This window comes from Geotrypetes seraphini, chromosome 13 (assembly GCF_902459505.1).
Source record: "Geotrypetes seraphini chromosome 13, aGeoSer1.1, whole genome shotgun sequence".
NCBI classification, from domain to species: Eukaryota; Metazoa; Chordata; class Amphibia; order Gymnophiona; family Dermophiidae; genus Geotrypetes; species Geotrypetes seraphini.
Genome location: NC_047096.1, coordinates 59,366,466 through 59,393,374, shown reverse-complemented (window position 1 = coordinate 59,393,374; position 26,909 = coordinate 59,366,466). Strand labels below are relative to the sequence as shown.

The window sequence follows — 26,909 nt, the reverse complement described above, 5'->3', positions numbered from 1 at the left end:
TCTTCAGGCTGTCAACCAGACTGAGGTCGGACTGATCTTCAACCCACACAGAAACACGCACACAAAGAGAGGGAGGCAAAATTGCAGCCTGCATCCTGAAGAGCTTCGCTGAGCCACCCTGCGCTCAACCCCTGCGATTCAGCAAGTGAGCTAAGGTACTAGGGATACGAACCCCGAGCTCCACAAAGATCTCTGCAGACTGGCCATACAGGTCCCCAACAGATGAACCTGCCAGCTACAGATCCAAGTCTGCTTCTCCACGTAGGCAGAGTTTGCCCCTGAATTGAGGAGCTCTGGTGCACCGATAGCCGCAAAAATACCACAAATAATAAAGAAATATACAGAGCAGAACAGAAAGACACCTTCCAGCTTGCATGCAAAAGGAAAAACTGAAGAGGACAGCAAAGCCCTCAGTAGAATTGTGCGAAGAAACGATATTAGACCAATTTAAATCGTAACTAAAAACATGTTTATTTAAAGATGCCTTTGATCTTTAACTGTTCTCCATACTTTTATGTACTACACTTAATAGGCTCCCTATCCTATTAAAAATGTAATTCTTCCCCCTCCTCCCTTCTGTTCTAGTATGTCTGTGCGTCAAAATCCATGTATCCCCAATTTTATATTTTTATGTATACCACTTAGAAGCTTGATAAGTGGAATATCAAATTTTAATAAAACTTGAAACTTGAATTGAAAACCTGGCGTGGATCCTTCTGCATGGCTTGCGAGCATAGGGAGGATACCCTACTGTCCAAAAGAACACACCTATTACACTAGAACAGAAATTAAAAAGCAAAGCACGAGGACAGAGCGAGGAGCCAGAGAAAGGAAGCTCAAGATAAGGGGTCAAAACAGAAAGCAGGGGAAGGGGCGGGGGGGACTCACAGAGAAAATATGAGAAATGTGGACAGGGTGACAGTAAATGGGAGAGTGACCAAATTACAAGAGATGATGATCTGAGACTGAGTACTGTCTATAGCACAACCATTGGGCCAGACCAAATGAGTTCAAGGGTCTTTATATTTAGCAACAGTTGCCATGTTACTATCTTAGGACTTGTCAAGGGTAAAGAAAATGCCCTCCCCCCTGGAGAGAGGCGAGGGTGGTTCACTCCATGCCCATTCATCTTTTGGCTTCCGTGCAATAGACCAGCGATTACTATGTCACCTGCTAGGATGTTGTGTCAGTGAAGACACTAGTTCCTGAGGGCTGGAAGGTTTAGGGAGCCACTACTCCATCCAGACTAGAATCAGTAACTTAGAGGTAAGACAATTTTTCTACTTACACAAAATTTTCAGTTTAAAGTAACAAATAGGTTATTTTAATGCAAAGCTTCACAATTCTGTTTATCTTTATGGTCATTGTATTCATCTAGTTTATGTCCAACCTTTTGTTTTACCCCATTCTTAAATTTATTTTAACGTTTTTAGCTTTGTAAACCCGCCAGATACATGTTGATGGTCGGTATATAAAAATGTAAATAAACTTGGAAACTTCTATACCGCTACTAATGAGCGTTTACATGAGCTTCTGTAGAAATGTTACCATACACAGAGTTACAAAGAGCTTCAGCGAGGTGTTACAATACAGAGTTATTAATACCGGCATGATTATGTCCTGGTGATTCCCCCCAACCCCCACCCCAAGCCAGTCAGGTTTTCAGGATATCCAGAATTAATATGGCAAGATATGCACATCCTTTTTTTTCATTTTGAGTTTTAGGAAGGAGGAGATTATATTTTTAGTAGATAAATTACATTCAAGGACAGTCCTTGTCCATGGAGGATTTATTATCTAATAGCCCCATTTCCTGTTGTGCATTAATACACACCCTGTATGGGGCTTAGCTAAAAACTGCACAACGCATTAGTACAGGTTAGAAAATCAGGCTTTTAGTTTGTAAGGCAAGGGAGAGTTAACGGATCTGCCCAAGGTCACAATAAGCATCAGTGGGAGAGGTAGAACTGGAACCCTGAATTTCTGCACCCAATATCTCTTAGATTTTAGGGGTTTATAGAATCAGGCCCTAAAAGTCTACCCAAGTGCAATTCTGTAAATACACACAATGTAAATGACGGCAGATAAATCCGTCCAGAATTCCGAGAGAGCCACTTTACTCACGTTACCCCTCTCCTAAAGTCACTTCACTGGCTTCCCATCCGTTTCCAAATACCTACAAAAATGCACTCAACTCAGCTGCCCCTCAATATCTCTCTTCACTTATTCTCCCCCTATGATCCCCCTCCCCCCGTGAGCTCTGCTGAGCTGGTAGATCCCTCCTTTCTGTGCCCTTCTCTTTGACTGCCAGCTCCAGATTCCGTCCCTTCTCCTTTGCTGCGCCATGTGCTTGGAGCAAGCTTCCCGAGTCCCTGCGGCGGGCTCCATCTCTAGCAGTGTTCCCTTTTATGATGTGGTCTTAAGATCTCAATATGATACCTTATTTCTAATGCACTCGAATATTGTATGACAACCTTCCCTAGATGGTCTTTCCATTGATTAAGCTTTAAATGCACCCTTATGTTCTTTGGATTGTATGTGACACATTTTACTCTTTGCATTGTATGACTTTTAGAATACTTATACCTAGGACAAAAAAGCAGGTAAGAATAATTAGTTAAAAAAAAAAAGCCTACAACCATCTAAGCACCAATATCTGTCTTATCATTCCCTCTGTCATTCCCCCATCTGAACACAGTGTATTGATGCACCTTTGTGTTCAGTTTGTCTGATTTGACTAGACTAAACTCTCTTGATCAGGGACTGTCTCTTCTCTGTTTTGATGTACAGAGCTGCATGTGTCTAGTAGCACCTTCAAAATGATTAGTACATCTACTGATTGCTAAAGCTGAGCAGCAAAATGATTTACTTCAGACCTGTTCCTCTGTCAATATTTTTGGCTCCCAGCAGCTTTTGCCTTATCAAAGATCAAGTATCCAGACGGGTGACTGACCTAGGAGGGATCAGGAAATATAAATCCAAGAGCAAAGGGCAGAAAGCCCTCAGTGTAGGATCAGCCCAGTGATGTGAGCCGGCTGCAAGGCGCTTCTCAGCTGAAGAACAAGCTGGAGGGCAGGATGGACGCTCTCCATGACTCAGGCGTCCAGATGGTGCGTTACCTCCAGACGCAATACAACTCCTCCCAGGACTGGTTCATGTTTGTCTCCTTCGCGGCAGACCTCAGAAGCACCTTCTGCATCTTCTTCCCCATCTGGTTCCACCTCTGCGAGGCAGTGGGTATCAAACTCATCTGGGTGGCAGTGATTGGGGATTGGCTGAACCTGGTCTTTAAATGGTGAGTTAAGCATGTGTGGAGCGCAGGTGAGTTGAGAGTAGGGGGAACCTTCTTAAGACTAGCCAGGCTTCATCTAGTCATCCTTCAGGTAATTTTTGCTAAATGGGAATTTCAATGGCGGTTTCAGGGCACCCCTTAATAAAATCATAATTCTGGAGGACTGACGCTATCACAAGATTTCCATATGTGGCTCCCAGATTTGTATATCCAAGGTGCATGCGCAAATTAATTCATGAGCCCTTACTGATCAATAACTGGAAACTAACAAGAGAAATAAAAACCCTGCTATTCAAAAACTTTGTCAAAACTAATTAGCTAACTTTTCCCCCCTTTTACTAAACCGCGATAGCGGTTATTAGCGCAGGGAGCCACGCTGAAAGCTCCGCACTGCTCATAGGAACTCTATGAGCGTCGGGAGCAGTGCGGAGCATTCGGCGCAGCTCCCTGCGCTAATAACCGCTATCACGGTTTAGTAAAAGGAGGGTTTTGTCAAGACTAACTAACTAATGCCATGCCAACGTATCCCTTATTTCAGTCCTAGACCCAATCTTGTAATTAGCTCCTAATCCTGTAATACTCCTGGAAGTGTCCAGCTGACCTCTTGTGTAATCCACCTAGAACTGCGAAGTTAAGGCGGAATAAATTTGTAAATTAATGTAATGGGCATGTCAGGTCATTCCAAAAAGTTGCATGTGTAGTTATCAAAGACTACCTCAGTGCACTTTTGGGCACCAGGTTTCAGCAGGCATTAGTCGAACACTTAAAATTAGTTGCAGGCATCAGGGCTATGAATTATTCTATGAAGGGCGTCCACCCTTTCTAGAATCACGCTTAGTGCCGATTTTTTTGGCTGCACATTTTGAGCCCCATTTACAGAATTCCCTCCTACATGTCAGCATATACTGCGCTATAGATCCAGCTTTGCCTGTTCTCTCTTTACAATTATTACTCCTGGAAAAATTCTGGTGCAACAAATCTTTTAATTGCTCAAAATTTGGGAAAATTCTAGGCACAACTTTTTTTAATTCTGCGGAGCTTCTTGTAGTGTTTTTCGCAGAATTCCTCCCATGTAAGGCTTGAAATCTCTTCCTGCCTTTTCCGTTCTCAGGCTCCAGCCTCCCCAGTTCCCTCTCTCATTCCAATTCACTTCTCTCTCCCTCTAACTCCCAGCAAGACTCTTACTGCTATCTGCCCCCGTAGTCCTCTCCCACATGCAATACCCACTTCTCATTCTTTCTCCTCCCCCCCTCCAGGTATCATTGTATCTTCCTTCCACCCTCAAGCTTTACCCCCCTCCCACACACCAGTGACACACTTTCACCTTGATGTGCCCTACCCCACATCATGGTACATTCATCTTATTCTCTACCCCCCAACCAAGGACCCCATGGCACACTCATCTTGTTAAGAACATAAGCATCGCCTCTGCCGAGTCAGACCACAGGTCCATCGTGCCCAGCAGTCCGCTCTTGCGGCGGCCCCCCGGGTCAGTGACCTGCAAATGATCCTCTTTTGAAGACATTTTGACCTGTATAGTACCCCCTCTATCTATATCCCTCAATCCCCTTTTCCTTCAGGAACCTGTCCAACCCCTTCTTGAAACCCGAAATTGTTATGCCCCTGCCTCACTTCCCGCACCCCCCCAACCCTTCTCAACCTCCACCAGAAGCAGCAGCACCTCTGCTCTCCCCCTCTACTGAGTTCACACGGGAAGAAGAGAAAGAAGTGAACCACTGCATGTGCTGGCTTAGACCCTACTGTTTAAGTGAACTGTGAGGGCCTCCAGACAGCCCTGCAGTTCACATTAACAAGCTCACACAAGAGGACGGAGTGATCAAAGTACGATTCACTCCCTCCTCTTCTAGCTGGGTAAACTCAACAGGGGAGTGGGAGAAAGAGGAAAATGCAAAAATCTGCCTATTATGTGGGCCATGGGGATTTCCGTGCAAGGTCCACCAGGAATAAACTGTGTAAGTAAATGTAATGGTTCCTTTTTGCTCTCTTGGAATAGGAAACCATGCCGAATGCACCCTGGTGGTGGTTGCGCTGCAAATTTCCGAAGAGTTGAATGTATAGTGGGGTCCAGTCATCATTGGTTTATATCAGGGGTTCTCAATCCACTCCTCAGAACACACCCAACTGGTCAGGCGTTCAGGATATCCACAATGAATATGCATGAGATAGAGTTGCATGCAATGGAGGCAGTCCATGCGAATGCACCTCGTGGATATTCATTGCGGGCATCCTGATGACCAGGACTGGGTTGAGAACCCCTGGTTTATACAATTCTTTCAGAAGGTGAAGAGCAAAGCCCAGAATATCATAATGCCTCAACACTGATCCTTACTGTGACTGCATCCTGATCATCCTGTCTCCAAAATAAAACTAGACAAAAGACGGGAAACAACAATAGAAATGATCAAGAGAATGGAATAGTTAGGAAATGAAAAACCACAGAAGACACACCTATAGAAATTGCAGGGAAATACTTTTAAAACCAATAGGAGGACATTTTTTTTTTCACTCAGAGAATAGTTAAGCTCTGGAACGCATGGCCAGAGGTTGTGGTAAGAGCGGTTAGCATAGCTGGTTTTAAGAAAGGTTTGGACAAGTTCCTGGAAGAAAAGTCCGTCTGTTATTAAGACATGGGGAAGCCACTGCTTGCCCTGGAGTCGTAGTATTGAATGTTGCTACTCTTTGGGATTCCGGAATCTTGCTATTCTTTGGGATTCTGTTTGGAAGTTTCAAGTTTTATTCGACTTTGATGAATCGCTTATTTAGTTTTACTAAGCGAGATACAAGTGTTGCTACTCCATGGGTTTTGGCCAGGTACTAGTGACCTGGATTGGCCACCGTGAGAACAGACTACTGGTCTTGATGGACCATTGGTCTGATCTAGTAAGGCTATTCTTATGTTCTTATAGAAGATACACCTATAGAAAAATTTACAGTAAATTTAAAGACCTATTTAAGGACGCTTATAAGTGATCTCCATGGTGACCCGTCAAATGCGCATAGGACAATTTCACGCCAGCAATTACACCCCGACATTTGTGCGCATGGACAAATGTGAGCCCTGAATGGGAGGTGACCTGACAGGATACTATTTTGTCTTTTTCAGGGTTACAAAGTAACCCTCTTTTTTGAGGGGGTGGAGGGACCCACCACCACACTCAAAACATTCATTTCCTATCTAGTGTCAGGGGTAGCTTTTAATCATGATTATGGGAAACCTTTTTAGTGGATATCTGGAAGGCCCTGATTTGCTCAGGCGCCTCAAGCCCCTCCCAAGGGACGGGGCCTGAGAAGTCTGAGCAAATCAGGGCCTTCCAGATGGTACACCAACAAATCTGACGGGCTGCAATTCTCGTGCGCACACTTCTCTGTTTGCACATTTGTTGGGGCACATTTGTTGGAGCACATTTGTCCGTGTACCGATCTCTGTACATTAGAAAGAAGGAAGAGCATCTCCCCCACTACTGTATTGACCTTTATTATCTCTCCTATCGCCAATTGTATTTCTCCTCCTATCCCCCTTCTTTCAATATGTCATTTAAGTCCATTGTTGGCCAATTATGTCCCCCCCCCTTGATTTTATCTGTTCATGACTTTGTATCCCGCTTAGGCAACTTTTTAAGCGGTATATCAAATTTTAAACAAAACTTGGAAATGAAAACACACAGAGGTTTATAAAATCACGAGAATGTGGTGGAACAGGAACAGATGTTTAGCATTTCAAATAGTACAAGGTCTCCATGAATTTAACTGGTACAGGATTTAACAAAAATCAAAGAAAGTACTTTTTCACTCAAAACTCAAGTCATCTGTGAAATTTTACACCACATCTCAGCGGCTCCTCTCAATGGTATGGTCCACGTCCCGCAGAACCTTCAACAGAATACATCTAAACCTCCCATCCACAAAAAAATCTTCAGTGCAAATGCGTTTTCCATTCCATGTTCACCTTTCTAGGAGTAAAAACTTGGAACGACCTTACAGAATCGATCAGAACAGAACCTAGCCACACCATATTCCAAAGGAAACTGAAAACCCATCTTTTTGATGTTTAATCTCCTGTACTCTTCACCACCCTTTACCACTTCTTCCCCCCTCCTCCCCCACCCTCTTCTCCCTTCTCTCTCCCCCCTTAAAGTTGCCTTGAGCCTGCATAAGTATGAGCGATGCATAAACGGAAGATTAGAAAATGTGATCAAGGCATCAGGCACAGCTGGATTTTAATAAGAGTCCCTGAAAGAAAAGCCCACAAACAATTATTAGCCAGGTAGACTGGGGGAAAAGCCACCACTTATCCCTGAATAAGCAATTTGCTGGGTATTTCGCAATCTGGTTTGGCCACTCTGGCCTGACCCAACAGGCGCAGTTTATGTTCCACAAGGTGGATTAAGGCCAGTCCTGGATTTCCTGTGGCATTTGGGGGGCTGCCTTGCTGATTTCAGGGAATCGAATCAGGGAATATAAATACACCACTGCTTACAAGTTTTTTAAAAATATGATAGACCGCCTAATCAAGCTTCAAGGCGGTTTACATATTTAAAATAAAAGGGGATGCATATAAATAAATAAATAATAATCAAATGAATGAACACGAACTACAAAAAACAAAGCAAGACTAGAACTGGTCATTCTACCTTAAACCCTTGTATCAGTCTTGAAGAGTTCCATTGTTGGGCAAGAGTAGAAAACAGCTTCAGTGGATTTCTTCAGAAAGGTGGTAAATGAATCTTAATAAATAAAACCCTATTTGGAATCCAGGGCTAGAGAGTTACATTCAAAGCAGTACAAAGCAATTACTGTAAATAAGAAAGCAACACTGGGTCATCCAGTTTTGAGCACACTGACTTTTTTCTAGTAACGATACCACTTGAAAAACTAACAGAGGCTCTGCAAACCAACTCTGACAAACTAGGCCAAAAAGAAAAGTCTAGCGGGGACACTTGTGAAAATTTGCTGGTATGCTGAAAGGTGAAACCGACTCTTGCAACAGCCTCCTCTTAGGTCAAATATTCCTGGCATGCAGTTTTATCTGTTCATTCAAAACCAAACATGTGTAGGCGAGTGGGAACATTGATGCCCTTTTGTCCAGCTGTCTGGAGTAAATAGTACAGAAGTCACTAGGTTAGGGTTCAGCTTGGATTAATTCTAAACCTCGAGTTCTTCACATTTGGGCCTCTTGGAACAACTTTCATTTAGTCTCATGTAACTCATTCAAGTGAGAACATTCCAAGTTTCTTTATTCTTTGATATACCGTTTATCAAACAGGTACCTAAATGTTTTACAGTGGAATCCGTCTAAAAAAACATTAAAAGTAAAACATATTGTGTAAGAAAAATAATAAAGAAGGAGCATGACAGACTGGAGACAAGATGGGAAGAGGGGCTTTGGTGAATTAATAAATACAGTATACTCCCATGTGAAGACACGGTTCACAGTTCGCGCCCCCAGTCATTTGTGGGGGGTTTTCTGTCTGCCACCTCCGCCCCCCCCCCCCCTGATCTGCTCTGCCTGACCTGCCCGAGACCTGGGACCCCACCATGTGCATTTTCCGGCCCCCCAATCCACTCTTCCTGACCAGCGATCCTGGCCCAGGTCGGAGCCACAGGCACCACCGCCCACCGCCGTTGCCTCTGCAGCCCTCTCCCACCTCCAATCCCCGCTCCTAAACCGCATTCAACAATCGCAGTTTTTCAAAGTTAGCGGAACGCAACCCCAACAAACTTCAGGGGTATACTGTGTACGGAGGTCCGAAAATAAAGGGGTGGAACGTGTTGGGGACGAAAATACACAATGGTAGGGCTCGCTGCAAAAGAAGCGTTTTAGCGAAATCCGTCAAGGAGCTACATGGGTTCCGTTTGAAAGGAAGGAAGTCAGAGGTTGTAGGCGTCTTTAAAAAGAAAAGTCTTAAAGTTTGGGTTTGAATTTTTCAAGAGAGTTTTCTAAGTGGAGATCCAATGGGAGGGCATCCCACAGAGAGGGGGCAGTAACCGAGAAAATGGATTTACAGGTTGTGCCATAGAATAGTTCACATATAGAAGGGATAGTATGCAGATTTAGACTGTTGGAGCAAAGAGTCCTAGAGGGAGCATAAGGGATCAACATATTAGGTCTTCCATCACAGAACTCAAATCATCCAAATACACAAGATCCAAACCTATTTTATCGTGTATTTCTCCTGATCTGGTGTAAACATAGTTCAACAACTTTATAAACGATCTGGACATTGGTACGACGAGTGAGGTGATTAAGTTTGTGGACGATACAAAGTTATTCAGAGTAGTGAAGACACAGGGGGATTGCGAAGATCTACAAAGTGACATAATCAAGCTTGAGAAATGGGCAGTGACATGGCAAATGAGGTTCAATGTAGATAAGTGCAAAGTGATGCATATCGGTAACAAAAATCTCATGCATGAATACAGGATGTCCAAGGCGGTACTTGGAGAGACCTCCCAGGAAAGAGACTTGGGAGTTCTGATCGTTTCCCAACCAAAAAGGCATTTCACTGAGGAGAGTGGCTGGCCGTCTCAGTGGCTGTGAGGAGTCACTAGATAGGTGGTAAGAGCCAGTTAAGGGGAGAAACTGAAGGGTGGCTGACTGGTTTCTTGGGTAGTGAATGTTAACTTGGCGTGGCTGGCTAGGGGAGAAGGGAGATGGTGGACTAGAAGGGAGAGATTGGTGGGGATAATTAGTCTCTAATCTTTTCCATGTAAAGGGCTGCAGTGTGAATGTGAGAAAGCTCTGACGGCAACCAAAAGATTCAAGCTTACACGTACCACTAATTTTGTACACCACCTTCACTTGCTTCTTCAGACTGGGTATTATACATTAAAAATGAATATTAATATTGATTGTACAACACTTTGAGGATATATTTTAAAACCTCACTTTATTTTGGATTGTCAACAGTAGCAAATTCCATAACTAAGACCCCTGAGAAACACAAAAGATTGTTTGCAGTTACTATATTCAGTGGGCAAGGCTGAAATTAACACATTTACAGGATTTGAAGAGCATTTTTGTCAACTGTTTGAGGGCCACAGTGGAAGACTTCGGGGCCACACATTGGAGACCTCTGGTAGAGAGAAGAGGGAGAAGAAACAGACCAGGTAAGAACAGGGTGAGTGAATGAGATGGGAAAAAAAAAAAAAAAAGAGATAGAGGGACTGAGACAGTAGATAACCACAGGGGGGGGGGGGGAGAGATAAAATCTGGGGAAGACAGAGTGGGGGAATAAGGGAAGAGAAAGACTGGGGTGAGGAGGGGACTGCTGGCTAGGTAAAAGACCCTATGAAGGCTAATTTATTAAGCTTGGAATAGAATGACCTGGGAAAAGGCCTTAGTTAAATGAAGCCACAATACATACCATCAGGAGCTGCCATAGACCTCTGAAAGATGTCCCCTCCCCCTTATATGCCGCTAGATCTCTGAAAGGATTCAAAGTGGTTTACAAAACAATTTTTTGTCATTTTCTTCCTTTTATTTCTAATTTTAGATATGTTTTATTTTTTATCTCATTCCATTGTATACCGTTTAGACGCCTGTTTGATAAACAGTATATCAAAGAATAAAGAAACTTAGAAACTTGGAACTGAATTGACTTAAGTAAGGGCCAAAAATCTGATCAGGTACTTTGAATTTCCCCCTCTGTCCCAATGGGCTCACAGTCTAATTATAGTATAGTCCCCCTTTGACTCTGGTGGGGAGGGCAGCTAGCTTCATTTAGGTCCAAAGGCAGCTGTCAGAGTCAGCATTTAATCTCAGGCTGCACCAGTCCAAAAATGGCTCTATATGCAATGTCACTACGCAGATGGTGGCTAGCACTGAAGATCTGTTTAAGGCAGACAGACCCTGATTCTATAAATGGCGCGTTCCATGCCTAACGTAATTTTTTTTTTTTTTTTTTACTTGGTTAACTGGCAATGATAATTGAGAGTGTCATTAAAAAATGTTAAAAAAAAAAAATTTTAATTAATTTTCCTCTAAATGCCTAACTCGGTAGGCACGATGTAGGCGTCTACACTGAGGGACCTAGCAGTGCCGACCTGAAAAGTAGGCGTGGTTAGGGGTGGAGTTTGGGCAAGGATTGAGTTAGGCTCCATCCATGTTCTGTCCCGGCACTATCCACTGGGGGCACGATGTATGGATATTCAATGGCCCTATGTGGATCTAATCTAATCTAATCTAAACCTTAGGTTTGTATACTGCATCATCTCTACATTCGTAAAGCTCGACACGGTTAACAAGAGTTAGGGTAGAAAGGAACTCCAGTGGAGGGAAGAGGCAAAATGAAGAGAAAATTTAGAGGACTAGAATAACCAGAGAGGGAGGAGGAGTTACATTTTTGAGAATAACCAGGTTTTCAGATGTTTACGGAAGAGTTGGAGGGAGCTCAGATTCCTAAAATGGTGCTGTGGCAGGAAGTAGCCACTAGAGAGGTCAGGAAATGCCAGTATGTGATCACAGACCCGTGCTAGAAGGCCCCACAGTTCACCAATATACTTTTGGCAGTAGCAGACCTAGTAGGTAGGGTTCCCAGACATTCGGATTTCCCCGGATATGTCTAGACGGCTTTTTAAAACCCGACACTTTGTCCATGTTTTGAAAAGTCTCCTCAAAAGGAGAGGCACTCATGCCAGCTGATTGTCTACGGGATGTGCCTTTCCTCCTCCCCAGTGTGTCTCGGCACACCTGGAATCTCGGGAGGCACACAGTTTGCGATACACTGCACTAATGTGTGAGGAGTGGCTCAAGTGGTAGAGCTGCTACCTCTGCACCCAGAGGTTGTGGCAGTGGCGTAGCGAGGGTAAGTGTCCCTCCTCCCCCCCTCTTCTTTGCCCCCTACCCTTCCCCCGTACCTCTTTAGTTTTCCCAGAGTATGCAGCATCATGAATTTGCTACCTTCGTCGTGTCGGCCCTCCCTCTGACATGATGCAGGATCCAGAAGTGACATCAGAGAGAGCCAACACCGATGCGGCAACAAATTCATGATACTACTTATGCCGGGAAAATTAAAGAGGTACAAGGGAAGGGAAGAGGTGCACATGTGTGGAGGAGGGAGGGGCCGGGAAGGAGCGGAGGCAGAGAGGAGGATAGGTGCCAGCGCCCCCACCAAGACGGTGCCCAGGTCGGACTGCCCCCCCCTTACTATGCCACTGGGTGGTTGTGGGATCAAATCCCAGTGCTGCTCCTTGTGACCCTGGGCAAACACTTAATCCTCCATTGCCCTAGGTACAAAATAAGTACAAATAAGTGCAAATTTCAAAAAACCGCAAATGCGGTTTTTCACCTATCAAAAGGCAGGGGAAGCAGGAGAGGGCAGCTGGAGTGCCGGCAGGTGAATAAAATCACTCGCAGTTGCTCCAACCGCCTCTTCCTGTAGTATAGTTGGGCTACACCAATCAGGAGCTGCTGTGACATGCAGCTCCTGATTGGTGTAGCCTGACTTTATTACAGGAAGAGGCGGTCGGAATGAGCGAGTCTGCGATTCGTGAACCGTGAATGTGCGGGGGGAACACTGTATCCAAGTCCCATTCCCTTTCATTTTCGGTTCGGTTCAAACTCAATTTGTTTCTCATGAACCTCACGGTATAGCGGTATATAAGAAATAAAATAATAATAATAATAATAATAATTACATAGGGTTACCAGATGTTCGGGAAAATCCGGACATGACCTCATTTTAGCTGGGTTTTGGAAGGTCCCGAGCTCGAGGCCATGTCTGGAGGTCCTCTGCGCATGTTGTTACGTTGACATCCACACATGCACAGGGGACCTCCAGACACGGCCACGAGCTCAGGAAAGGAGACACAAAATTTTTATGGGAGCGGGGATGTGGGCGGAGCAGGGTGGGGGCTAGGGCTGGGGCCAGAGTAGGGCGTGGCCAGGTGTCCTCTTTATTTCTAAGACAAAATCTGGAAAACCCAGTGGCATAGTAAGGGTGAGCGGTGCCCCTCCCCGCCCTCTTCCCTGACCCTCCCTGCCACGCCCCTGCGCCCCCTTCCTTTTCTCTGTACCTTTTTAATTTCTCTGGCATGAGTAGCATGCCCAGGTCGGTGTCGGCTCGCCCTTTGACATCACTTCCTAGGTGTGGGTACTAGAAGTGACGTCAGAGAGAGCACCAATGCTGACACGGGCAGTAGCTTCACGCTGGCAAAGGCAAGGAGTGGGCACTCGTGGCAAGGAGAGGAGGAAGGCTACTGCACCCTTAGGAAGACCATGCCCAGGGCGGACTGCCCCCCCTCCACTTCTCTCTTACTATGCCACTGGGTAACCCTATCACTACAGCATTTAAAATTTGCACAGTCTTTCTTCCCTTTGTAAAAGAGGACAAAACCTGCACTTTAATGTACCAAATTGACAAGAAATCTTTTCCTAAAAACCCCCAACGCAACCCCCAAGCTTACATTACATTTTCAGCATTAAGGCCAGCATTTGCTTCAGAGAGTTGGAAAGGAATTCTAACTGGCCTCATTTACCTTCATTTAAGTGCATTTCAAAACCAGTTAGCAGCCATCTTTGGCGCACAGGTTAATACTCGCACTAGAGCCCTCTGAGCATTCTACCACAGTAATTGTGTGCACTAATCCAGCGCTAACTGGTTTTAGGCTTGGAGCACTGGCCTAGGAGAAAGCCAAGGCCAGGATTCCCATACTCAGAAATTCCAGGTCCACGACCACACTGACACCATACCATAGCGCTAACAATGAACCCAGAATGTGAGTTAACTTTTCTCCAGGTTTGACCTGGGAGTTAAATTTCAGGTGATTAAAGTATAAGAGGGAATCTTTCAGCGTCTTCTTGCACTTCCCTGCATTGGAATATACAGTGATAGCTAATCCTCTCAGTTAAAGGGATTTCTATGCTAAGTTAAGCACATGGTGGTTGTTTTTTTTTTACTCATGTTCTCACACGCTTTTTTGAGTTATTTTTTAAATTAAATCCTGAGTAAATGTTTATTCATATAAAGATGCATTAAATTGTGAGTGAAAAGATACTTTAAGCTTAGCATATCTTGTACATCAGCCTACTTATTTTGAGCACGGGATAGATGAATGCTGGTTCAAGACCATGAACACTGAAGCGCTGCCCAAACCTCGTTTCATTCACACTAATCTTCCCTTTCCATGGTAGGATTTTGTTTGGACAGAGACCATATTGGTGGGTCCATGACACGGATTACTACAAGAACACATCTGCTCCCATCATTGAGCAATTCCCTGTCACCTGTGAGACTGGTCCAGGTAAGAAACAGCAACAATCTTTAATTTGTGGATCACACTATGCCTATATAGGTTCAAAAAGCAGAGGCTGTGAGAACGGTGTCAATAACAACACGTTCACAACACCGTGGAACACACTAGGCAAAAAAAACTTGTAAAGAAACATTTTTAATGTGTAATGAGAGTCCTCAGTTATCTCAACTCTTGCAGGGAATCCCTGTAACTAAAAGAGTTGTAGATTGTACTCAACCCATATGGATGTGAAAACATCCCAGGACCTCCCAATTTATGTGATAAATCAAAAACAGTGTGCAAGTGAAAAATTAAACTCACATACTTCATAGTAATCATGAAAATAGTCCACAATGAAATCCAAATGGACAGAATGCCCCGTAAGTTCATAAATCTAATGCAGAGTACTTATCTTATGATAGCTTCAGTGCCGATTCAAAGCAAACTTACTGCTGTTATCAAGGTCGCTCAACAGAGCTCCGTTTCTGAGGTCTCAGCCGCCTTCTTCGGGAGCATACTGTCACCGTGCGTCACCAGGCGAAGGCCGTGCCATGCCCAAACGGGTATGGCCGAGGAAGTCCAGAGCACACGGCGCTGACCGAGCGGCTAATCAATTCCCAATGGAGTGATGGATCAAGTAATAAAAACACCTGGATTGATTCAAACTTAAAGTACTTTATTCCTTCAGGAACGTCAATTTCCAGAAAAAAAACCCAAAATAACATTCATGGTCCAAACGGAAAACTGGGCTTTCAAAAATAGATTCCAAAATGGCCTCCCTTGGCCTGTGTCCCTCCTGGTCCCCTCAAACTTCTGACACCAGGGACTGCTTACAACTCCCAGTACTATATTCAACTGGTTCCCAAAATTGCTTTCACACAGTTTCTATTTAAAAATTGCTACTGGCAGCGTCTACTGCAGAGCTCAGGGCAGAAGGGACCTCCTCCCACAGTGACCGTTGGTTGTGGCCCCTCTCCACAGGATCCACAATCCAGCCAAAAAAAAAGAAAAAGACCAAAAGACCACAGCAAGTGCTGTGCAGTGCAAACTGCCCCAGCCTAGAAAACAGTTTATTTTCCAAAAATAGTTGCAAAAAAACATTCGCATTGCATTAAAGCACTATATCAAATTTTCCCAAACTTGTGTTTCCTTGGACAGCCAGCCCCATTGACTTCTTTATCCAACTTGCAAACAGTTTCAAATTCTAAGCTTGCTATATGGCAAAGTTTCAGCATGACCTTAGTTCAAATAAAGTCAGGTTCCATGTCACACAGGTCAGTTCCAGCAAAGTCCATGACTTCCTCAGGGTCTAAATACTCATCATTCTCAGAAGTTTCATTCCTAAACTCTTCCAACATTTCAGTATCAAAAGGATCACAAGTTCTGACCTGTGTGTTCTGTTGAGGTCTGCTACTTCAAGTCCTAGGCCCTGTTTCCTCTCCAGCTTGGGTTGGTTCAGTGGCTGCCTCCCCTCTGAGCACTGCTGCTGGCCCTTATAAGCCTCAGGATAACAAGCAACACTTGTTCCTGGCTACAATGGAAACTAGAAGGTTGTTGGTGTCACCTTGAACTGGGTCCTCTATTAATGTTATGAGTTGCCTTGTAAAGATTCCCCCTAGGAACACTATTCCTAGCACTACTAGTCCCACATGCACAGTGTTCCCCCTTCCTTAATTCAGGTGAAAACAAATAGGTATTTTCCTGCTCATGACTAAACCTTCCCTGACTAGCTCTAGGTCTGGGTTGAGGTGTTGGTAGGGTTCTTCCACTTTGGGACAGAATTTTCCCTTGCCTAGCCCTGAGCACAGGTGCTTTCTTACCACCCTTCTCAGTCACAGGGTCTACCCTGTAACAATATGCACTGCTCATTCACACTGGATCTGCATACAAAGGATAACAAAATGAAAAATGGCGCTGCAGTAGTTATCTGGTCACTATGGATACCTTCTGAGCACTGAGACCTGTTTTTAGATCGCCTAAGGCACAACGTATAAGTTCCATCTAGGAAGTCTCGTTAAACTTTTGATTATCGCTGCAGGATGATTAGGTCAAGGTCGGCCCATCTCCCACCCTAACCACTTCTTCAAATATGCCCCTTTTCACTCTGGGCGTACAGCAGCAGTGTGTCTGCTTTCCGCTATGGCTCCTATATCAAATCTACCTTGTGATGATCAATTCTCCTATGTATGCTTGATATCTAGGCTTTGATCTACCTATTGAAATTCTCTGTATTATGTAGTGCTTCATCCCCCTTTCCTTAGGACATCATTCTGCTGAACTTTCCTTTATTGGTCTTCTTACTAATATCACTATCACTTGGACCATCATAACTCAGTCATTCTCATTTCTCTAGACTTGTCCTCAGCCTTGAATACAATTGATCACCATTTACTCATTCATCGGAAATAGGAATAGCAGACAAAATACTAAACTGGTTTATCTCGTATTTCAAAGATCGTTCCTCAAAAGTATCATTTAACGGTTCCTTATCGGATTCATACTCAAATGACTTCGGTATTCCTCAGGGATCAATCCTCGCTCCTCTCCTCTTTAATATTTTCCTGGCTCCTGAATTGGCTTTACCATCTATGCCTATGCCGACGATATCCAACTAATTCATTGTATCAACTTAGATAACCTTGAAGACATCTCCAATATCAATCAAAAGCTGGAAAAAATAGGTGACTGGCTCAACTTTAATAAGTTATCACTTAACGTTAATCAAACTAAAGCAATGATTTTTCCAATTAAGAAAGGTTCTTCCCTACTCTCTCCAATCAAATTCAAGTCTATCCCGGTTCAGTCAGTTAACTCAATCAAGCTCTTAGGCATTACTTTTGATGAGAACCTCAATTTTCATGAATATATAAGCACAGTAGTTTGTAAATGTTTTCACTGCCTCCGGATGATCCGTTCTCTTGCTAACTTCCTTGACTACTCTGCTCTAAATATTCTTATTCATTCCCTGGTCATCTCTTGCCTGGACTACGGTAATGCTTTATATCATGGAATTACTAAAAAAGAGATCAGATGTCTACAGATAGTCCAGAATACTGCTGTTAAAATCATATTTAAGGCCAAGAAATTCGACCATGTCACTCCCCTCATGATTAAAGCCCATTGGCTTCCTATCTCTTATAAAACATTATTACTGCCATTTAAATCAAGAAAAACAGGACAGCCAGAATTTATCAACAAACTTCTGATCCCATACTCATCACCATGCACCCTCCGATCCTCTGATCAAAATTTATTAGTAGTTCCATCACTTAGACACATCAATACCAGGAGAAATTCCATTTTTTCAGTTGTTGTTCCTTCCCTTTGGAATTCGATGCCTAACTCCTTAAAAGAGACAACAACCATGGAGAAATTCAAATCCTTCCTTAAAACGTTCCTTTTTAAAGATGCTTTCCAAGTTTGACTGTCCATTTAAGGATTTTTTAAACTTAATTTCAGTCCACTTCAGTTAGACTGCTTATTGTCATCCAGCCCTTTTGTATTTTCCTGTGTTTCTCTCTTTCCTTTAATTATATTGTACTTCTCCCTTTTCCTCTTGTTTCAGTATGTCCTTTTGTCTTGTTTGTCTCTCGTCTTAATTGATGATATCGTTTCTCTGTTACTATTTGTTCCCCCCTTGATTTTATTGTACAACTACCTTGAAATATTTGATAAGGTAGTATAACAAATTTTTAATACACTTGGAAACTTGGAGATAGACACTAAAGAATGACACGGGATGGTTTCCTGCGGTTATCCGCAGGGACGGGAACAAATTCTTTCCCCGTGTCATTCTCTACGAGTCCAGACACAGATCATCAGTCGACCGCCCTGTTTGCGATAGAACTCGGCTATTTCTTCTCTGCTGCAGTGACTCTATCAGGCAGTTCTCGGTCTCTTTTTTAATGTCCTCAGCACCTGCAGATTCTTAAATGTCTCTTTCTAATCACCAGCTGATGTCACTGCCTTAGAATATCAGACATTAACACCTTCACTTCTATTTGAATGCAGCATTGCATTGCTACCACATACTGGTGAGCTCAACATCTATAAGGTACAGGTGTTTCATAGGATAAAATAAACCACAAATAATCACAGTTTCTATTTGGAGAATTAATGTAGCCTCTCCTGTATGATGCCATCTGAACTTTAAAGGATTCAGTCCAATACCCTGTGCTTCTCAATCCATTCCTCGGGATTCACATAGCCAGTCAGGTTTTCAGGATGCCCACAATGAATATGCATGAAATAAATTTTCATATAATGGAAGTAGTGGATGCAAAATAATCTCAGGCATATTGGGGGGTATCCTGGAATCCTGACGGACTGGGTGAGTCCCAAGGAATGAGTTAAGAACCCCTGTCTTAGAATGAGATGGCTACGTGTCTCCATGCTAGAATGCCAGTCCCAGTTTTATCCCACTCAGGAGAAAGGAGAGATAAGGAGAGAGGGAGAAAATATGTGAGACAGAGTGAAAATGAGAGAGAGGGAAGTGATACAGTATGCAGGTGGTAGTGAAAGGCAAACAAGACAGAGAGGAAAAAGGAGAGAAGGGGAGGGAGAATATTTGAGACAGAGAGAGCATGAATATGAATGAGAGAATATGAAAGAATGCACATAAGGAGAGAGAGAGATAGAATATGAGAGAGAGAGAGCGAGAGCTCAAATACCTGCCACACACCTATCTTTGCATTCTTTGTTCTTGTAAAGGGGGCTCCTTTGGAAAATGCTGTTGTCTGTTGATTGTTTTGCTATTGTCCAGGGTCATTCTCACAGTTATAGCAAAATGAAATATCCTTTTCTGTGCACAAGACTATTGCTCTAGCCCTTTGCATATGGATAAGGAATGGGGAGGTGGAGGTTCCTATGGAGTGCATAGTCAGCATAAAAGAGAGAGAAAAAATCTTAACATCCAATGCTATTTTCTTCCATCCACATTTTGTTTTTACCAGGAAGTCCCTCTGGCCATGCAATGGGCTCTGCTGGAGTCTACTATGTCATGGTGACTGCTATTCTGACCAGTATACTTCAAAGACATCCAGCAAAGAGCTTCAAAAACAGGTAATTCAATCGGGCAGTAGATAGCAGGATTACCAATCTCCAGCGAGAACTGGTTTGGTCTGAGGGGCAAAGGGTAATGGGCCTTGATATGCCGCTTTTTCTGTGTGCTTTATAGAGAATGACACGGTAACAAATTTGTCCCTATCCCCAAGGGAACTCATTTTCCCATCCCGGCCAGTTTTTTTCCTGTCTGTGCCCCATTCCTGCAAGCTCTGTCTTCATCAGCACAAGCCTCAAACACTTTAAAATCATAACTGTTTGAGGCTTGTGCAGTTAAGTCAGAGCTTACAGGAATGGGGTGGCGACAGGGACAGCGACAAAACTCACGGGGACAGGATGGGAAAATTGAGTTCCTGTGGGGATGGGGAAAAATCAATGTGGTTTACATGGAGCAATGAAGTGAGTGTTAAGTGATTTGCCCAGAATCACCAGGAGCTGTAGTGCAAATTGAACTCACAAGACATCTGTTCTAACCAATAGGCCACTCCTCTGAGCAAATTCTCTGAGGTTAAAGTTTAAAAATTCACTGAATCTGAGAAGTCAAAGGAGTGGAGAGAGAGTGTTACATATCCATAAAACAGTGTTTGCTCTGAATAACTTTATGGACAGGCTTCCTATCCTCCCCCCTCCAGCCCTTACTTCCATTACTGGGAGAAGCCAAGGAATAACAACCAGACACAAATTGTATTTAAAACATCAAGGTTTTGGGAGAGTTTGGTGATCTGCTAACTGGCATGGTTCCAACCAAGAATCTACCTGAACCACGAATGACAGCCCATTTTATTAACTTCATGAGATCATTTTATTCATTATTCACAGGTAAGTTAGTACATCTTCCAATTACAATGCAATTTCTTCATTAAGATCCAATGATAAAATTGCATATGATTGCCTTTTGCCACAAGGTCCATATTTGGTTCTTTGGTCATGTGATTTCTTGTCATTCTTACTTCATTAATAATTTCCCTTAATATTAGCAACTCTATAATAACTTATAAATCATGCGCTTGTGGTTTCATTTCTGTCAGTGATCAATGCAGTCCCAGGCAAAAGAGTGTCATACATACTGGGGTTTGGGACCCCTCTATATCTTGCTTAATACTATTTTGCCCATCAAGAGAAGGATAGAGTAAAGTCAGAGAAATTATTTGGCAAGAAAAATCTTAAAGTTCACAGACATGGCTCGCTGAAGTAGCAGCAACCAGAAAGACAACCTGGAAAGTCAAGGCCAAGAGGGAAGCATCCCAAATAGGCTCAAAGGGAGCTATGGTAAAGCCAGACAGCACCCAATTGAGGTCCCACAAAGAGAACAGTGATCTAATCAGTAATTTAATACATATAGTCCCCTGCAGAAATCTGGCAATGGTATTGTGAGATGCCTCAGAATAAGGACATCCTGGGCTCTGAAACAAGAAAGCCCAGCCACTTGAATATGAAGGAATGCCACAGTGAGTCCTGTATCTAGGCCAGCCAGAAGAAAGGCAAAAACTATCTAAAGTGGAGTAGAATATAGCTCCGTCCATTCCTGGTCACACCAATGCTGGAAAGTCTGCCATGCCCCAGCATAGGCAGACACAATAGTCAACTGCATAGACTTGAGAAACAGGGCAAGAACTATCTCTGAATAGCCTGTGTGTGCTACACTGCGCACACAAAATCCATGCAGTAAAAGCAAAGCAACCTGGGTCCTTCATAGAGAACGGATCCTGAGAAAGGAGATCTTGAAGAGGCACGGAACTAAAAGCCACAACCTCTGTGAAGACACTGCAGAACTGAGTACCACAGCTTACAAGGCCAGTCAAGTTTCAAGTTTATTTAGAACTTGATATACTGCTTTTATAAACAAAGCGGTTTCCAATTTATACAAAACATTAAAAACGTATTAAAAATATAAAATAGAGGGAACAAATTCACAGTTACAGTACAGACATAACAGTCCGGACCCACCAGAAAGACACAGCCTAGAAGGGTCGCTATTCGCTGAATGACTCAGCCTATCATGGACCAGGGAGGAAAGACATACAGATGAATCCCCTGAGGCCAGGGTACCACAAGAGCATCGAGATCTGTGCTGTCGGGCTCAGATCTTCAACTGAAGAATTGAGGCGCTGTCATGCCCTATGTTGTGGCTATGAGGAAGAAGCAGGGCTGTCTATATTTTGCAGTGATCAGGAAGAAATGTATTTCTTTCTATTTCTCTGGTGTTGTACTGCATGTAGAGCCTGGCATCTTAGGGTTTCGTTTGTGTACATTAGGACTTTGGGTTTGTGGTCCTGTATTTGCATAGGATTTATCTGTACTCTGCATGTGTGACCAAGGCCAGGTGTTCTGGTAGGAATGAATGCTCTGAAGCGTTATTGCTGTCATAGCCCTAAATAGGAAGATAATTGTTGGCAGTTTGTCTGGGTTTTGGAAGGCTTTGAGTTTGAGGCTGCGTCTGGAGGGCCTCTGTGCATGCACGGATGTTCATGTGATGACATCACACACATGAGCATGCTGTCATCGCATGTGCAGAGGCCCTCTAGATGTGTCCTGGAGCTCTGGGAAGAAGACACAAAGTCTTTGTGGGGGTGGACTTAGAGGCAGACAGGGCGGGGCTGGGAGCAAATAGGGCTTGGCCATGTGCCTTCTTTTTTTTAAGAGGAAATCTGGTAACCCTACTACTGAATAACCTACTGCTTCCTGTTATAACCAGGATAGGAATATGATGTTCTTTTTATTTCAGTAAATTAAGTATGGTTTCCTGTTGTTAGCATACTGCAATTAGAGAATGACACGGTGACAAAATTCATCACCGTTCCTGTCCCCACCTCCGCGGATAACCGCGGGAAATAATCCCATGTCATTTTCTAGTGTCTATTTCAACCTCAGTCCTTCTACACCAGCATTCTTCAAAGCAAAGCTTGCGGGTCAGTGGTTGTGGCCATTCATACTCTGATTCTTCCCTCTTTCCTTAAAGAATGACATGAAGATGGTTTCCCGCGGTTATCCGTAGGGACGGGAACGGTGATGAATTTTGTCACCATGTCATTTTCTAACTGCAATCCAATCAAGTCACAGAAGGATGTTCACATCCTCACACTCTCCAATTTTATCTTATTTAGGTGTCTCCGGAGCATCCTGTGGACAGGATTCTGGGGGGTTCAGGTCTGTGTTTGTTTATCACGGGTCTTCCTGGCAGCCCATTTTCCCCATCAGGTCATCGCAGGAGTATTTTCAGGTCAGCATTCAGTTGCCTTTCCATGTCATGTTCTTTCTAACTGAAAGTTTATGTTCAATTTATATTTTTCAAGGGCTTAGTTTGAGATTCTGTCCCAAACTGAACTTTGGTGCTTTCTGATGTTATTATACAGCATGGGTAAGTTGAATCAAGCCCTCTCCTCAGGGGAAAAAAAATCCACTTTTTTGGAAAGGAGAGTCTGGTGAAATTGTTAGGTCTAAATAACTATGTGAATAGGCTTATCTCTCCCCCCCCCCCCCAGCTCTTAATTTCTATCTCAGGGGAGATCATAGAAAAGAAATCGAAAGCATTCACTATAATGCACTAATCTGCCACATTCCTTTATATGTTTTCTTTGGATACACCGTGTCATACACTGACAGCGGTATGTTTGATAATGAATTAATTGATGATGACATTAACCCAATAAACTGGCGAGCCACTTGTTGTGTGGGGAGACTTTTGGATGTCATCTTACCAATTTTAGTAAGAGGTCAAAACGCTCCTCAAGGCCTTGAATATTTAAATTTCACTTTTGTGTAAGATTTCTTTTCTTTGATCTCCTCTGAGATAGAAATTAAGAACTGGAGGAGAAGCCTGTCCACATATGAAATGTGTATCCACATAAAATTACCCACTTATCATGGATATTAGCTATCCTGTTTGACATCACCATGTGGAACTCATGGAGTTGCCATCTTCTTGCTTGCTTTGGTTTGTCCATTTTCACATGTCCATTTACTGATTTCAGATCAGCTGTCATTAACTTCCAAGCATTGTTTATGTGCAGCAGAAAATCCATACTATGTGAGAAATGATTTTTGGCATGCATTACAGGTTCCTCAAGGAACCTAGGGCAATGATGAGGGACTACAAGTCTTGAAATGTCTTGTTGTTTTGATTTAACGAATGAGAATGCAGAATGTATTTCAATCTTTTGCTGAGCTCTACCTTGATCCATACACTGTGCTGTAAATACATATCCCATGCTTCAGTGGAGTTACACAGCTTGTGAATGGTTCTAACCTGGAGATCTTTCTGTTTTTCACAGGTATGGTAGTAGCCGAAATTTTTGAGCACATTAGCCCAGTCTACAAAGGGAGTCTGAAGAGATATTTCTATTCTACCCTCTTCCTTTTCTGTTTTGCCTTGGGGTTCTATTTGCTGCTGAAGGTTCTTGGTGTGGATCTCCTCTGGTCTTTGGAAAAAGCTAAGCGATGGTGCGCCAAGCCTGAGTGGATTCACATTGACACCACTCCTTTTGCTGGTCTTCTCAGGAACCTGGGGATCTTCTTCGGATTGGGACTAGCTCTCAATTCCCAGCTCTACCTAGAAAGCTGCAAGGAGAAGCAGGGGCAGAAGCTCACCTTCCGCCTCTGCTGCATCATCTCCTCCCTGCTGGTCCTCCACCTCTACGACTCCTTTGAGCTCCCCACAGACGTTGAACTGCTGTTCTACTTGTTATCATTCTGTAAAAGTATGGCCGAGCCTCTGACAGCTGCGGCGATCATTCCGTACTGTGTATCTCATGTTTTACGAGGTCAGGAGAAAAAGGTACTGTAGGAGATCAAAGAGCAGGTACCAGGAAAGATCTTCTTATAAAGAGAATGCTAACAGTGTTATAAGGGAAGCAAGCAAGCATCTTCCTTCCATCCTTCCCTCCCCTCCCCCCTCCATCTATTTCCCAGTCTACCTTGTACAGTGACTTTTCATATTAAATTGTATTTTTAAGAGTGTTAACTTTTGTTGATATCTGTTTATTTGCAATTCATCGGTACAAAGGAAACAAGCCCGGGCCATGATTCTTGGCAATAACACATCAACCTCACAAAGGTATTGCCCAGTTTCAATTTTACTATCCCTGTCTCTACATTTTTTTCAATATCCTTTCTTTTGCCATCAACAGTCACCTCCCTCTCCCCCTTTTCCCACCTGCTTCTAACCCTCCCACTATCTTAGCAAGACAAACACATTTGACAACCTCTGGCAGACGCAGTGCTCACATCCCCATAGTCGTTGCATCTCTGCACATTGCCCCAATCCCAACCACCTCTCCTAAACTGAATCCCTAAATATCTCATAGGACCATCTGCTTCTTTTGCTTTCCTGTAAGTACTGATGTTTTCGCCTTTATAAGTTGATTTTAATTTATGAACTGCTTTGATTGCTCTGTTGAAAGGCAGTATCAAAAATACCTAATAATCAAAACCTCCCCCCCTCCCCCATGGTCTTGACTTATCAACGTTAAATGCCAATTGATATTTTAGATTTATCTAGATTGAGTTTGAAGCCCCCCAAATCTTCTTAATGCCTCCATTAGGGAGTCTTTAGGGTTACTCAGTAAGACCAACATATCATCAGCAAAAGTCCAATCTTTAAATTCCCATGACCCATATTTACTCCCTGAATTCTCTGGTTCTGAGCTACAGCAGAAAAAATAAGGGAAGCAGGGCATCCTACATGAAAAACTTTTCAGATAGCACACCACCGACACCACTGTGGATCTGTAATAAATAGCTCATAGTGTTGCTAGGAAGTATCCCTGTGTACCATAGTACTCCAGGGGCCCTGAACAGACACTCCCAGTCAACCCGATTGAAGCTTTCTTGGTGTTGCAGCTGAAAGTCAAAACAGCAGCAGCGAGAGAAGAGTCTTGCCTTTGTGTAAATAGGACAAGCAAAAGAAAGGCAAGTGAGATATCCTTAAAACCAAATTCTTTCAATTTATTCTTTAACAAAGTAATGTCCCAACAAGGATCCAAGTTTTGGCACCAAAGGGTGCCTTCATCTGGGGATACTGAATATGACAAAATTCCAAACGCCAGCTGGCTTGCTTAGTCGAACGTAACTGGAGCCGTTCGGTGGCGGGGACTTATAAAGATTGGCATTAAAAAGGAAAGTTCTAAAAATGATGTGGGCGTGTGTAGCTGGCGGTGTCATCTGTGAGCAGCCAGGCATATTGATAACGCCTCCTAAGTTTTCAGATATTGGACATTGCCTGCCCACTTCTACCTCTTGCATTACCCACAGAGTACAGCTAGGTAGCCTCTTAGCAAAAATATTTGTCAGGATTTTCAAAATCTGTATTTAATAAATAGATTGGGCAATACGATTCCTCATTTGTAGGATCTTTCTCTGGTTCTGTGATCACCATGGCAAGAGCCTCATTACCATGCTCTGAGAAATACCCTTGGTCTAGCACAGAATCAAAGTAGGTCTCCAGTGGTCTACAAAGCTGCAACTATAATATTTTATAGAATTAACTGGTAAAGCCATTTAGGCCTGGAGCTTTACAAACCTTGAGTATTTTGATTGCCCACTGAATATCCCCTCTCTCCCGGCTAACTGGCACATTCATCCACTCCATATCCACAGATATTAAGTTCCGAAAGCTCATTTCTTCCAAACAGGTTGCAGCAGCCTCTATATCTGGTTCCTAAGCCCTGTAAAGCCCAGCATTGTGTTTGGCAGTTAATTCCTCAGATTTTGTTTTCATATGCTGATCCTGGTCTCAAGCTGCTGACACATTCATGGGCCCAACCAAGGTCCTGTCAATCTGGCCAGCATCTTACCCGATGTTCTTTCACAATGATACATTTGATATTTATAATACAGCAATTCTCTCTTGGTTTTCTCTGGGTTCAAAGTACCTGGGTTGTCAGGGGAGCCCCAATGTACTAATTCTTATTATGCTTCCTGGACCTGTGCTTAGGAAGTGACATCAGAGGAAGAGCCAACACTGGAGTGACAGCAGCATGGGGGCAGGAGCATGTAGAGGTGGGGGGGGAAGCGAAGACGACGAAGGGGGGGCCCCACTGCCCCAGGCACCTCTCACCCTCATTATGCCACTGGCCTGGACTGGGGCTTCGATGACAGCTTCAGAAGTTAGAGCTAGGGCCAGGCAGCCTTCTACAGTCTGCACCCAGATTGTGGCTGAACAGATTCAGCTTTAGTCCAGTCCGCACTCTAAAATAAGTGCTTTCCTCTGCTTTCTTTCAAGGATGACTGCAGATCTATCTCTCCAACTCCCATCTTTCTTGCTGCCTACCAGTAGACCCTCTCCCGCTGTCTGGCTGGCTGTAGT

General features: G+C 43.5%; 1 protein-coding gene across 2 annotated transcripts; it reads left to right on the top strand.

The window, feature by feature from the left end:
- Nucleotides 1-1,197: 1,197 nt before the first annotated feature.
- On the top strand, nt 1,198-25,036 carry LOC117347676 (glucose-6-phosphatase-like). 2 transcript variants are annotated; one of them, XM_033918895.1, is made up of 7 exons: nt 1,198-1,266; nt 2,908-3,295; nt 10,355-10,420; nt 14,445-14,554; nt 19,498-19,606; nt 22,711-22,826; nt 23,878-25,036. In XM_033918895.1, the coding sequence occupies exons 2-7, from the start codon at nt 3,078-3,080 to the stop codon at nt 24,387-24,389; spliced, it is 1,131 nt and encodes a 376-aa protein (XP_033774786.1). In that variant the 5' UTR covers nt 1,198-1,266; nt 2,908-3,077; the 3' UTR covers nt 24,390-25,036. The 2 variants fall into 2 exon arrangements, with proteins under 2 accessions (XP_033774786.1, XP_033774787.1); XM_033918896.1 differs by lacking the exon at nt 10,355-10,420.
- Nucleotides 25,037-26,909: the final 1,873 nt, after the last annotated feature.